Source organism: Pseudoliparis swirei, chromosome 1 (genome assembly GCF_029220125.1).
Source record: "Pseudoliparis swirei isolate HS2019 ecotype Mariana Trench chromosome 1, NWPU_hadal_v1, whole genome shotgun sequence".
NCBI classification, from domain to species: domain Eukaryota; kingdom Metazoa; phylum Chordata; class Actinopteri; order Perciformes; family Liparidae; genus Pseudoliparis; species Pseudoliparis swirei.
This window is the reverse complement of record NC_079388.1, coordinates 2,347,601-2,361,740: the sequence shown is the minus strand read 5'-3', so window position 1 is coordinate 2,361,740 and position 14,140 is coordinate 2,347,601. Positions and strand designations below refer to the sequence as shown.

At 49.5% G+C, this 14,140-nt stretch overlaps 1 protein-coding gene across 2 annotated transcripts in view; it reads right to left on the bottom strand.

The window, feature by feature from the left end:
• Positions 1-13,561, bottom strand: part of pvrl2l (PVR cell adhesion molecule related 2 like) — a 350,989-nt gene extending 337,428 nt beyond the window's left edge. For both annotated transcript variants that reach the window (XM_056412531.1, XM_056412522.1), the window contains exon 1: positions 13,125-13,561. In XM_056412531.1, the coding sequence (XP_056268506.1) occupies positions 13,125-13,209 (85 nt within the window). In that variant the 5' untranslated portion in view covers positions 13,210-13,561. The remainder of the gene's footprint in view (positions 1-13,124) is intronic.
• Positions 13,562-14,140: the final 579 nt, after the last annotated feature.

The following is a 14,140-nucleotide window of genomic DNA, read 5'->3' as shown; positions in this document are numbered from 1 at the left end:
CCTCCAGCTTCCTCCTGTAGGAGTCCTTGCCTCCCTGAGCTTCACCTTTAGGTTGCGCTGGGCTTTCCTCAGCTCATCCCTGTCTCCAGACCTGAAAGCAGCTTTAATGTTAAGAAGCGCCTTCAGGTCCCTGGTGATCCAGGGCTTGTTGTTGGGAAGCAGCGCACAGTCCGTGATGGGATGGTGGTGTGTTCACAGAACTTGATGTATTCCGTGATGCAGTCGGTCATACTGTTGATGTCCTCCCGTGCGGTCCACACAGCACATCCCAGTCCGTTGACTCAAGCAGTCCTGTAGAGCGTCGTTAGCCTCCAGAGACCACCTCCTCACAGTCCTGGTGGTCACGGCAGCCTCTTCACCAGAGGAACATACCTGGGTGTCAGCCGGACCAGGTCATGATCAGACCTGCCGAGGGGAAGGGCAGTGGCGCTGTATCGTCCTTAGTATTAGCATACAGCAAGTCCAGAGTTTTATTGTTCCTTGTTGGGCAGTCTATGTATTGATGGAAGGTTGGCAGAGCTTTTCCAATGTGGTGTGGTTAAAGTCACCAGTGATAGCCATGAATGCTCCAGGCTGATGATTCAGCAGAGCAGACACAGTGGAGTGGATGGTGTCCACAGCTTCCTCAGCGTCAGCTGATGGCGGCACGTACACGACAACCACAATGGCGGACGTGAACTCTCTCGGCAAATAGTACGGGCGCATCCCCCACGGCCAACAGTTCAATGTTCGGGCTACAGAAGCGCTCCTTCACGCACACATGGTCCGGATGGCACCACCGTTCATTCACATAAACAGCGATCCCGCCCCCCCTCTTCTTACCGCTCTGTGTAGCGTCTCTGTCAGCCCGAACAGTTCTGAAGCCGGGCAAAGACGCGCTGTGATCCGGATAGTCCGCGTGCAGCCACGTCTCAGTGAAACACAGGAAACACAGCAGGGTTTTTCCTGCATAGAGAAACACTGGAGTTGATAAGCGTGTCTTCTTGTCTGATCAATACGCAACTGTGAGGTGCGCGAATGGACCGAGCGGCCAGCTGCTGATCACTCAACAGCTCGACTTGCATGAATAGACGGTGCGCGCACAGCGCGGCAAGAAATAATTTGGGCGCACCGAAGACCCATTTTGACCCAGGAAAAACCCTGTATAGATATTAGAGATAGATATATATATATATAGAGATATTAGAGATAGATATAGATAGATAGATAGATATAGATAGATATATATATATTAGGGCTGTCAGCGTTAACGCGTTAATCTATGCGATTAATTTGGCCGCGTTAACGCAGCTTTGTTTACTTCCGGTGTTCGTTGAAGTTTTTACACTCAAACCGAGTGTCTCAGCGGCAATGCGGTTTAACACTGTTTCCGTTTTTAAAACAATTATTTCTCCGCGAAAATAAGAAGCAGAAATCAGTTTAAACTCGTGGATGAATCAGTCGGGTTTCCTCCTGCTCCTCCTTCCTCCCGTCTCCCCCTCTGATACACAGAGGAACGGAGGGCGACGTGTCGGGTGACGCGGCGCGGAAAGACTCGTCACACGAAACCTTCACCGTGATTGGTCAATCTGTTTGTCTGTCAACATTTTGGGGAAAAAACAACCAATGAACACTCAGTAAATCACAAAGGACCTCCCACCTCACAGGTGAGGCTGATTAGCAACCTGTCAGTCAGAGAGCAGAGAACACGGCGCCAGGACAACTGAGCCTCATTGAATAGAGCTGAGATTGTTCTGGAATGTTTGATGTAGAACACAGGGGTAAGTGTCATATGCAAACGCCTTTAAAAGGTGAATTAACATTTTTTTTGTAAAATGGAGAACATGCCCACAGCCTCCAGAGGGTTAACGTGACATATTTGAATGTCAGTCAGTTACCAAGGCCACTGGTTCTGCTGTGTTCAGTGTTAAAGATGACAGGACCAATGGGGTCTCAATATACTTTTTTTTTTTTACTAATCTGTATGTTTCACTGAAGAAACAATTTATCATCCACGATATTAAATACCTCGCTGCACTTTATATGTAGGAGCCTCTTTGAAAACACAGCTCTGTGGGAAGTTGTGTCTTTAAAAAGAAGAGAAAAAAATTGCGATTAATTAGTTAATTTTTTTTAATCGATTGACAGCCCTAATAGATATCGATATTAGAGATAGATATAGATAGATAGATAAAGATAGATATAGAAAGATATAGATATTAGAGATATATAGACATTAGAAATAGATATAGATAGATATCGATATTAGAGATAGATATAGATATTATAGATGAATCTCATTTAACTTCATAGTTTATGATACATTATCAAACAACAATATTTTAGTGTTTTAATCAATAGAAGTATAATCTTTTATTTCTGTGTTTACAGCTACTTTTATTTTAGCTTCGAAGCGCTTCACTTTTTGGAGAAAATAGATTTGAGTTTGTTATAAAAAACAAACAAAAGGAATAAAACATGAGCACACACACACACTGCTTGCCATCGGCCCACTGCGGGTCGAGACCTCGGCACAGGCTGTAAAGACGTCTCGTGACCCCGGGGTCGCGTGGCAGCGCCGGGCTGAGAAGGATTCGCCCCGCGTGAGAATAAACGTTAAACTGAGGGAAATGACAGCTTTTCTTTTCTTTTCTTTTCCTGCCCTTTCGCTCCTGAAACACGGGAGGCGCTCAGCCCCGCCTCCTCCCGACACATTAACTCCTACAGCCTGCGAGGAGAAACTAATTGGAATAATTGCGCCGCTGCCTCAGAGGCCCCAAACAAAGCCGATATAACGGGCGGCCTTGAACTCCACGCCGGCTGCCGCTGCTTTACGACCGCGGCGGGACAGTCGGCCATGTTGTATGACCCATCTTGACCCCAACCACCGGGCAGGAGAAACAATGGCGTCCCCACGGGGCCCTTCTGCTCCATCAAAGCACGCATACGACGTTTTAATATTGAGTTATTGAGGGAGTCTGAGGGGCGTCGCCGGTCCAACTTTGAGGAGACGCTAGAGAGCAATTCTGTTTTACACAAATTTGACGTCAATATCAGATGGCTCTTTTCACCAAGCCGGACAAGCTTGTCAAATTTGGTGGTTTTTGGGGAATGGCAAGTACCCCAAATATGTGCCTAATGTTTAGAAATAAAAATGAGAATAGGAATAATAACAACCAGATTCGAGCAAGCCACCCTCAGCCTTAGGATATGGACACGCCTATTGACACTCATAGCAATTTTGAAGTCTTCTATACAATCAGAGTCGTCGCCCCCTGGTGGACATGAGAGATAATGCAGGCGTATGACTTCAGAACTGGGAGAACGCCGCCTTGTTAAGCTGCGTTCACACCAAAAGCAAAACGATTTTTCACGTCGCCCAAAACGCGTGAGTTTACTCGCTCGACCATTCGCCGTGTTCTCACCATAAGCGTTGTGACGCTCCGCGAGGGGCGGGGCTTATCTCCGTGTCTCGTCTCCGAAAAGACCGTTATCATCTCCTTCATCCACCAGAATAACTAACCACTAGTTCTGCTTTATACACTGACGCCCTCGTGTTTGGGTTGATGACATCACCCGTAGGCTCACTCAGCTCGGTCACTTTCACCGAGGAAGTTACTGTTACGTCTGAAAGACTTCCGCTTCCAGCTACGAGAGCGGAACTCTAGAACTGATTGGCCCGAGTTGCTAGATGACCGCCTCAAAGTTGAAATATTTCAACTCGGGGCAAAAATTGCGCCGCTGTAAACGCGTCGCCCACATCGCGTCGCCCCAAACACGCCGCCCGGAAAAATATCGCGTCTATCGCAGCCACAAGCGTCTGTACGGTGACTTTTCATGGGATTCGGTCGCGCGAAAAAATTGTTTCGCTTTTGGTGTGAACGCACCTTTAAACACACACAAAAAAATAATGAAATGAGTAGAGGAGAGAAAGGTGTTGTACGTGTCTGAAGGGTGCGTTCAGCCCCAGTACCTCTCTGGCTGAGCAGCGCCGGCTGCACGGAAAATACGGCAAACGGCAAACGTCACCGCGGCGATGATCCATTAATAAGAGCTCTCGATAATCAGCCGCGGCGCTCCGAGGGCGATAATCATCGGCCGCCTGTTCTCCGAGTGATAAGCTCATCAGCTCCTCGTCTCCGCCGAGCCGTCGAGGGGCGACTCATCATCATTGACATTTGGGTGCGAAATCAGGCCTGGAGAGACGTGGGGGGGGGGGGGGGGGCACACCTGAAGAGCTTAATTATCATGGCCACCGAACGACATCCTCTCAAACTCCACTTTGCCGGGTTTGAAAGGTTGAGAGCGTCAAGGTTCACCGTCACCATTTTATTTGTTTGTTTACCAGTTTATTCATTTTCCTCATAATGTAAATAAGCGCCCCCTGCTTCATGGTCTGTGTGACTCTAAATGACCATAAAGTATAAATGATGACATCATGCTGTATAGAAGAAGACTTGAAACTAGAGACTGAGACATAAACTCATGTTTACAATGTTTACTGAGAGAATACATCAAGAGAGAAGTAGAGTCACTAAATAGACTTATATACAACCAGAGGAGCCCCCTGGTGGTCAGGAGAGAGAATGCAGCTTTAACACATGAAGCATAGACTTCTATACAACCAGAGGAGCCCCCTGATGGTCAGGAGAGAGAATGCAGCTCAAACACATGAAGCATAGACTTCTATACAACCAGAGGAGTCACCCCCTGGTGGACAGTAGAGAGAATGCAGCTTTAACACATGAAGCATAGACTTCTATACAACCAGAGGAGTCGCCCCCTGGTGGACAGTAGAGAGAATGCAGGTATAACACATGAAGCATAGACTTCTATACAACCAGAGGAGTCGCCCCCTGGCGGTCAGGAGAGAGAATGCAGCTTTAAGACACAACGCATAGCCTTCTATACAACCAGAGGAGTCGCCCCCTGATGGTCAGGAGAGAGAATGCAGCTTTAAGACACAACACATAGCCTTCTATACAACCAGAGGAGCCCCCTGATGGTCAGGAGAGAGAATGCAGCTCAAACACATGAAGCATAGACTTCTATACAACCAGAGGAGTCACCCCCTGGTGGACAGTAGAGAGAATGCAGCTTTAACACATGAAGCATAGACTTCTATACAACCAGAGGAGTCGCCCCCTGGTGGACAGTAGAGAGAATGCAGGTTTTACACATGAAGCATAGACTTCTATACAACCAGAGGAGTCGCCCCCTGGCGGTCAGGAGAGAGAATGCAGCTTTAAGACACAACGCATAGCCTTCTATACAACCAGAGGAGTCGCCCCCTGGCGGTCAGGAGAGAGAATGCAGCTTTAAGACACAACGCATAGCCTTCTATACAACCAGAGGAGTCGCCCCCTGGTGGTCAGGAGAGAGAATACAGCTTTAAGACACAACGCATAGCCTTCTATACAACCAGAGGAGTCGCCCGCTGGTGGTCAGGAGAGAGAATGCATGCTTATGCTGTTGGCGCTGTCTGAATGTGGCGCTCCGTCTCTCTGGCTGAACTTTGTGTTTACTCCCAGCAAGAAGACGAGACGTTCATATTAATTCATAACCGGTGGGGATGCAGTCGTGACAATCTTGACGGCTCTTTAACAATACGAGCCCCGATGGTCTCGGCTGAGTATCTGTCATCCTCACCCAACCGATCTGCTTACACATGTGTGTGTGTGTTGGGGGGGGGGCACCGCAGTACTCGTTTCTGCGCCACTGCGTCGCTCCAAAAGTGCACCGGGAGGAGGAAACGCCATTACACAGCTGATTCCAGTCAGAAAGGACTGCTGGGAGCGATCACTCCAGATCACTGAAGCCACCTGAAGCCACTTAAAGTCACCTGAAGCCACCTGAAGCCACCTGAAGCCACTTAAAGTCACCTGAAGCCACCTGAAGCCACTTAAAGCCACCTGAAGCCGCCTGAAGCCACCTGAAGCCACCTGAAGCCACCTGAAGCCTCCTGAAGCCACCTGAAGCCACCTGAAGCCTCCTGAAGTCACCTGAAGCCACCTGAAGCCACTTAGTCACCTGAAGCCTCCTGAAGCCACCTGAAGCCACTTAAAGTCACCTGAAGCCACCTGAAGCCACCTGAAGCCACTTAGTCACCTGAAGCCACCTGAAGCCACTTAAAGCCACCTGAAGCCTCCTGAAGCCACCTGAAGCCACCTGAAGCCGCCTGAAGCCACCTGAAGCCTCCTGAAGCCACCTGAAGCCTCCTGAAGCCACCTGAAGCCACCTGAAGCCTCCTGAAGTCACCTGAAGCCACCTGAAGCCACTTAGTCACCTGAAGCCTCCTGAAGCCACCTGAAGCCACTTAAAGTCACCTGAAGCCTCCTGAAGCCAACTGAAGCCACTTAGTCACCTGAAGACACCTGAAGCCACTGAAAGCCACCTGAAGCCTCCTGAAGCCACCTGAAGCCGCCTGAAGCCACCTGAAGCCTCCTGAAGCCACCTGAAGCCTCCTGAAGTCACCTGAAGCCACCTGAAGCCACTTAGTCACCTGAAGCCTCCTGAAGCCACCTGAAGCCACTTAAAGTCACCTGAAGCCTCCTGAAGCCACCTGAAGCCACCTGAAGCCACGTAAAGCCACCTGAAGCCTCCTGAAGCCACCTGAAGCCACCTGAAGCCACCTGAAGCCTCCTAAAGCTACCTGAAGCCACCTGAAGCCACCTGAAGCCACCTGAAGCCTCCTGAAGCCACCTGAAGCCTCCTGAAGCCGCCTGAAGCCACCTGAAGCCGCCTGAAGCCACCTGAAGTCTCCTGAAGCCACCTGAAGTCTCCTGAAGCCGCCTGAAGCCGCCTGAAGCCACCTGAAGCCACCTGAAGCCGCCTGAAGCCACCTGAAGCCACCTGAAGCCGCCTGAAGCCTCCTGAAGCCACCTGAAGTCGTCTCGTGCATCAGATGCTCTGGCATAAGTCGCCCTCCCTTTGATCTCAGCCCCGTGTCTCCCAGACTTCTCCCGGCTCCGTAATGACCCGGCTCCTTTTCTTTCCCTGGCAGATGTTTCCGGTGACACCCGGTGACACCGACAGGGTGACACATCCGTGCTGACGCGGCAGCTTCACGAGGTGTGTGTGATGACCGCAGGTAACCGGCTGCCTGTCGGCAGCGAATTCTGAAGCGTGGCGACGTCCCAGTTCAGCTTCTTTTTTTTAAAGCAGATAGTTTGGGTAGCGTATCTCCATGCCATAACCGTAGTGCTGATACAGCATTAATATGGCATTCACCGGCATGTTTATGGACGCCTCATTTTTAATCAATCGACCTCCTCACAAAGCGTTTGAACTCGTGATGAGCCGGGTTCACAGCGGAGTTCAAAGTACATTCAGCGTAATCTGCCATAAATGTTGGCATTATGAGGCATCATGAGACATTATGAGGCATCATGATGCATTATGAGGCATTATCAAAGTCAAAGTCAAAGTCAGTTTTATTTGTCAATTTTCCATATGTGCAAACATACAGAAGATCGAAATTGCGTTTCTCTTCTGTCCAACATAAAGTGAATTGTGCAACATATAGACAACATAGAGTGCAAAAATAGTAAAAAACATGTGAACATATAGACAACATAAAGTGCATAGACAACATAAAGTGCGACTATATTTGGGTTCCGACGTAGACAGACGAGGCGAAGACGAACAATTTTTGGACGAACTTTTGCACAAACATTTAGAAACAGAACAAAACACCAAATGGTCAGGACAGAGAGGGGCCGCTGCGTCCGTACGCGCCGCCATCATTATGAGGCATTATGAGACATTATGAGGCATCATGATGCATTATGAGGCATTATGAGACATCATGAGGCATTATGAGGCATCATGAGAAATTATGAGGCATCATGAGACATTATGAGGCATTATGAGGCATCATAAGGCATTATGAGGCATCATGATGCATTATGAGGCATTATGAGGCATCATGAGGCATTATGAGGCATCATGATGAATTATGAGGCATTATGAGGCATCATGATGAATTATGAGGCATTATGAGACATTATGATGCATTATGAGGCATCATGAGGCATAATGAGGCATTATGAGGCATCATGAGGCATTATGAAGCATCATGAGGCATTATGATGCATTATGAGACATTATGATGCATTATGAGGCATCATGAAGCATTATGAGGTATTATGAGGCATTATGATGCATTATGAGACATTATGATGCATTATGAGGCATTATGAGGCATCATGAAGCATCATGAGGCATTATGATATCTATGCGCTGGGTTGCACTGCGCTTGCATCACCTGACGGTGAGTTTACAGCAGCCGGAGCTCAGAAGACTCTTCACACGGCACGCTGCAGACCGGGAAACACAAACTGCTCTGGGAGTATTTCACTGGTAATTAATTCCTTAAAATGTAAAAAAAAATATATATATATATATATATATATATCTATATATATATGTATTGCACAAGATTTTGGGAGTAAAAGAAAACAACGCTGGTCAGTTTTTGCTGTGGGTTGCACGTGATCCAACATCACATACAGGATCATTAGAATGCCCCCCCCCCACACACACACACTTGAATTAGTCGACACACACACACACACAGCTAGAGAGCTACCTTTGCAAAGGTGCGCCATACATTTCTCACAAGCCAATCGGTGCAGACTTTGCTTTTTTTTAACACAGGTGTGTTTGTCAACATGTTGGAGCAGAAACCCACGACACACACCTGGTCCTGAGAATGAGCACGACATGGAACAGCTGCCATCTTCTCAAATGTACTTTTCACAAAACATTAATATCGGTGTTATTAACAGATATTGATCAGGCTCTAAAGATGTGTCCTAATGTAAGGTAATTATAGCACATATAGCGTGCTATTATAGCACATATAGCGTGTGAATGGCGCCGTACGTGATGGCCGCTGTGTTGCGAGCTCCCGGATTTTGTAGCAGTTTTTTTATATTTATTCTTCTTATTGCGACTATTTTTGCACAAAACGTTAGCAGCCGGTTAACGTACGACAGATGCACACTTCTGGAGATTGGATCGGCAGTTGCTCGCCGCCTACCAGAGTTTTTCAACTCTTACTCGGACGTCCCGCCAGGAACAGTAGCGGAACTATCTCCGTCCATTTTAGGCGCGATCTCGCATAACGTCGCCGGAGGGGAAGCGAGCTGGCGTGCTGGTTAGGCTGAGGCGTCGAGCCAATCGACCCCACTACCCACCATTTTACTGGCAAATGTACAGTCTTTGGACAATAAGCTATGCGAGCTACAGGCTCGTATTCAATTCCACCGAAACTAAGGACAACTGCATCATCTGCTTTACGGAGACATGGATGTCGGAGGATGTTGCCGACTCAGCCATCGAGCCGGCAGGATTTTCCGTCCACCGCGGACAGAACAAAGACTCTCTCTGGTAAAGATCGTGGAGGGGTATGTCTCATGATAAACAGATCTTGGTGCAACCAAAGTCATGTACATACTCTCAAGTCGTTCTGTTCCCGGACCTGGAGTACCTAATGCTCATGTGTCGACCATTCTGGCTACTGGGAGTTTACAGCAGTCACCGTAACTGCTGTGTACATTCCGCCTCAAGCTAACACGGACATAGCGCTGAAGGAACTCTACGGGCGATCAGCGAGCAGGAGTCGGCAGACCCGGAGGCAGTTTTCATTGAGGGGTGGGACTTCAACAAAGGGATCCTGAAGAAAGTTCTCGAAGTTCTACCAACACATAAAAAGCAACACGAGCGGGGAGCGGATTCTCGACCACTGCTACACTCCCTTCCGGGATGGATACAAAGCCCTCCTCCGCCCACCGTTCGGCAAATCGGACCACCGCTCCATCCAACTACTCCCGCCTACAGGCAGAGGCTTAAGCAGCAACCAATCGCTGTGAAGGAAGTGCAACGCTGGTCGGACCAATCGGAGTCTATGCTACAGGACTGTTTTGAACGTGCGGACTGGGATATGTTCAGGGTCGCGTCGGACAACAACGTCAGTGAGTACGCGTCCTCAGTCACCGGGTTCATCAAGAAATGCATAGATGACGTTGTTCCTACCAAGTCGTTTCGGATTTATCCCAACCAGAAACCGTGGATAAATGGCGATGTTCGCGCTGCACTCCGCCGTAACACCGCCTTGACTCGGGGAATATGGCGGAATACAAAAGAGCCCGCTACGACCTCCGTAAGACCATCGGCTCTGCCAAGCGGGAGTTCAGGAACAAGGTGGAGGAGAAGCTCAAGAGCCATGACGTGAGAGGTGTGTGGAAGGGCTACAGACAATCACGGACTTCAGAGGGAGAACCAGCGGTGAAGAGAACTCCTCTACCTCCCTCCCAGGCGAGCTAAATACATTCTTTGCTCGGTTCGGCGTGAGCGGCAGCCCAAGGCAGCGCCGCCGAGGAGACCAGCCTGCTGATCATCTCAGAGGCCGCGTCGCAGAGCCTTCAAGCGGGTGGACATCCGGAAGGCGGCAGGTCCCGACCACATCCCGGGGGGCGCCCTCAGAGCATGTGCAGACCAGTTGGCAGGAGTCTTCGCAGACATCTTCAACCTCTCCCTGTCCCAGGCTGTTGTTCCTGAGAGCTTCAAGATGTCCACCATTGTGCCTGTCCCCAAACACCCCAAGGTAACCTGCCTGAATGACTGGAGACCCGTAGCCCTCACCTCGATTGTCAGTAAATGCTTGAGAGGTTGGTCAAGGACTTCATTTGTTCCATGTTGCCTGCCACGCTGGACCCATGGCAATTTGCATATCGTCAAAACAGATCCACCGACGACGCAATTGCCATGGCACTTCACACCGCCCTTTCCCACCTGGAGGAGGAACTGTTGTGTGCGAATGCTGGTTGTGGACTACAGCTCAGCGTTCAACACTATTGTTCCCGCCAAGCTCGACACCAAGCTCAGAGGTCTAGGCCTGCACTCTACCATGTGCAGCTGGATACTGGACTTCCTGTCGGGCCGCCGCCAGGTGGTGAGGATGGGCGGTACCACCTCAGAGCCGCTGACCCTCAACACGGGAGCCCCTCAGGGATGCGTGTTGAGCCCTCTCCTCTACTCCCTGTACACCCACGACTGCACGGCCATGCACAGCTCCAACGTCATCATCAAGTTTGCTGACGACACAACAGTGTTGGGGCTGATCACCGACGACGAGACAGCCTACAGGGAGGAGGTTGGATCACTGGTACAGTGGGGCCAGGAGAACAGCCTCGTCCTCAACGTCAAGAAGACCAAGGAGCTGATCGTGGACTACAGGAAGCGGAGAGGAGAGCACACCCCCATCTCCATAGACGGAGTTGCAGTAGAGAGGTCAGCAGCTTCAAGTTCCTCGGCGTGCACATCTCCGAGGACCTCACATGGACCACGCACACCACTCACGTGGTGAAAAGGGCCCAACAACGCCTGTATTTCCTTAGGCGACTGAGGAAATTCAACATGGCCCCCGCATCCTCAGAACATTCTACACCAGTACCATCGAGAGTGTTCTGACAGGTTGCATCACCGTCTGGTACGGGAACTGCACCGCCCTGCGGCGTAGGGCACTACAGAGGGTGGTGCGGTCGGCACAGTACATCGTTGGAGGTGAGCTTCCCTCCATCCTGGACATATACACCAAGCGGTGCGTGGCCAGGGCCAAACGGATGCTGAAAGACAATAACCACCCCGGCCACAAACTGTTCACCCTTCTACCGTCAGGCAGGCGATACCGCAGTATCAAGTGCCGCACAAACAGACTGAGGGACAGCTTCTTCAGTCAGGCCATCAGGCTGCTGAACAAGGACTGAGACCCTCATTAACACTACACACCAGAACATATTCTGTGAATATCTATGGCCATGGTGTATATTTTATTACATTGTTTATATATATATATATTGTATATATATATTGTATGTATATACATATATATATATATATAGTCTCAAAAAAGTGTATATTTTATTACATTGTTTTATATATACATATTGTCATGATGTATATTCTATTACACTGTTTTATATATATATTGTTAATACTTTCTTCTTTTTTGTGTGTGGATATTGTATAGTTTATTCTCATTCTTATTCTTTTTTTAGTCTGCTACTGCTGTCGGGTGTTTTGCACATAAGAATTTCACGAACCGATTATACTTGTATAAAAGGGGATGTGACAATAAAAACTTGAAACTTGAAACTTGAAACTTCCTTAAATACAGAGTGTTTATGCAGAGACCTGAGCGCCTGCTGCTCGGTGCTCACAACCCAATATTACATTTAATTTAAAAAAGAGTGCATTCAAATCAAAATGCGTTAAAATCAACACGTGTGGTTGTCGTCTGTATCGTGATCACGTGATGTCAGGAAGACACTCAGCCAAAAAGATAACGTCACTTTGTGTCTGCAGAGGGTTTAAAGGTCGATTGTAAAAATATAAATATTCACACGAGACCAGTGACCCAAGAGAGGAAGAACAGAGAAGTTAATTTAGTCTCGACACTGCATCCCATTAAATATCACGTCCTGATTGGTGGGCATGGATCACAATGTGTTATTCACTGTGTCCAATTATATCCAGATGACTGTCAAGTGCCCCCCCCCCCCCACACACACACACACACACACACACACACACACCTCCCTCCGCAGGTGACATGTGGCTCGTGTGCATAAAGGGCTCTCAGGGCTCGCGTTGCAGGGGCCACCTGAGGAACCGGTTCCTGCCTTTAGTCTAATGGCCGGGAATTCAGAGCGAGAGTGCGCGCGCCCGCCACCCTCGCGCGCACACAGGTGAACACAGATTACAGGTCGGTGTGGGAGCCGAGGCTCAGCGGGGATTAGTCGGCTCCCTGACCGGTCACCTGTCCCCCGAAGCCGCGAGGACCCGGGACCACGACCGCAGGCGCACGCGCCCCGGAGAGCCACGCCTCGCGCTCCGGCGGCAAACACACGCATACACACGCGCGCGCGCACAGTCGCACACCTGTACACACACACACACACACACACACACACACACACACACTCGTATCCCGGCGGGCTGTAAACTTTTTCTCTTTTTTCTTTACAACAGGTCCCAGCAGCAACAGACCTGATGGGGACAGAGCAGCGGAACAGAGAGAGAGAGAGAGAGAGGGGGGGGAAGAGGCTTCGGGTGCTTCCTCAAACGCAGCGCGGTCTTACCTTGCGCCACGAGGAGGACCGCCGCCGCCAGCCAAGCGTTCCTCACCGGAGGGACCGAGCAGCGCGCCCCGGGAGCTCTCGCCATTCTTCCAAGCGGGAGACGAGGTGGACGTAAATATCCACTACAGCGCTGCAGGGGGGGGGGGAGCAGGGGTATGCGGGGGGGGGGGTCTTCGGGTTATTCCGTCTCGGTATCCGCGCGATGAACTTGGCGGGTGAGTTCCGCTCTCGCCGCCCGGGCTGCAGGAAGCGGCCAAGTTGCGGCTCCTCTCCCGGGGCGAGTGTCCTCTAAAGTGTCCTCTCCGGACCGAGCTGCGTCCTCCTTCCACTGGACGAGGGCCCGGGCACAGGTGAGCCCACGCGCGGCTGGTTTCAGTGCGCGTGACGGCGGGTCTTGGCCACGGAGAGAAGGAGCGGAGAGAGAGAGAGAGAGTGTGTGCGCGCGAGAGAGGCGGCGCGAGCTCAGTGCGTCTAGCGCGGCGGGCTGAGAGGGGAATATCAGAGTGATGTCAGCAGAGCGTCACCAAGAGGGCGCGAGCCGCAATGGAGAGAGAGAGAGAGAGAGAGAGAGAGAGAGAGAGAGCGACCGACCTGTACCTACATGGAGAGAGCAGGGAGCACTGATAGCACGCGCATATGTTTTAATGTGCGCGTGCGTTTGATGATTTACGGTGAACAGCAACATTATTCAATGATTCAAATAGTTACCCATGGTGGGAAATACATGGTATTACTCATGGTATTACTCATAGTATTACTCATGGTATTATTTATGGTAGTACTCATGGTATTACCTATAGTATTACTCATGGTATTACTCATGGTATTACTCATAGTATTACTTGTGGTATTACTTATAGTATTATTCATGGTATTACTCATAGTATTACTCATAGTATTGCTCATGGTATTACTTATAGTATTACTCATAGTATTACTTATAGTATTACTCATGGTATTGCTCATAGTATTATTCATGGTATTACTCATAGTATTACTCATGGTATTACTTATAG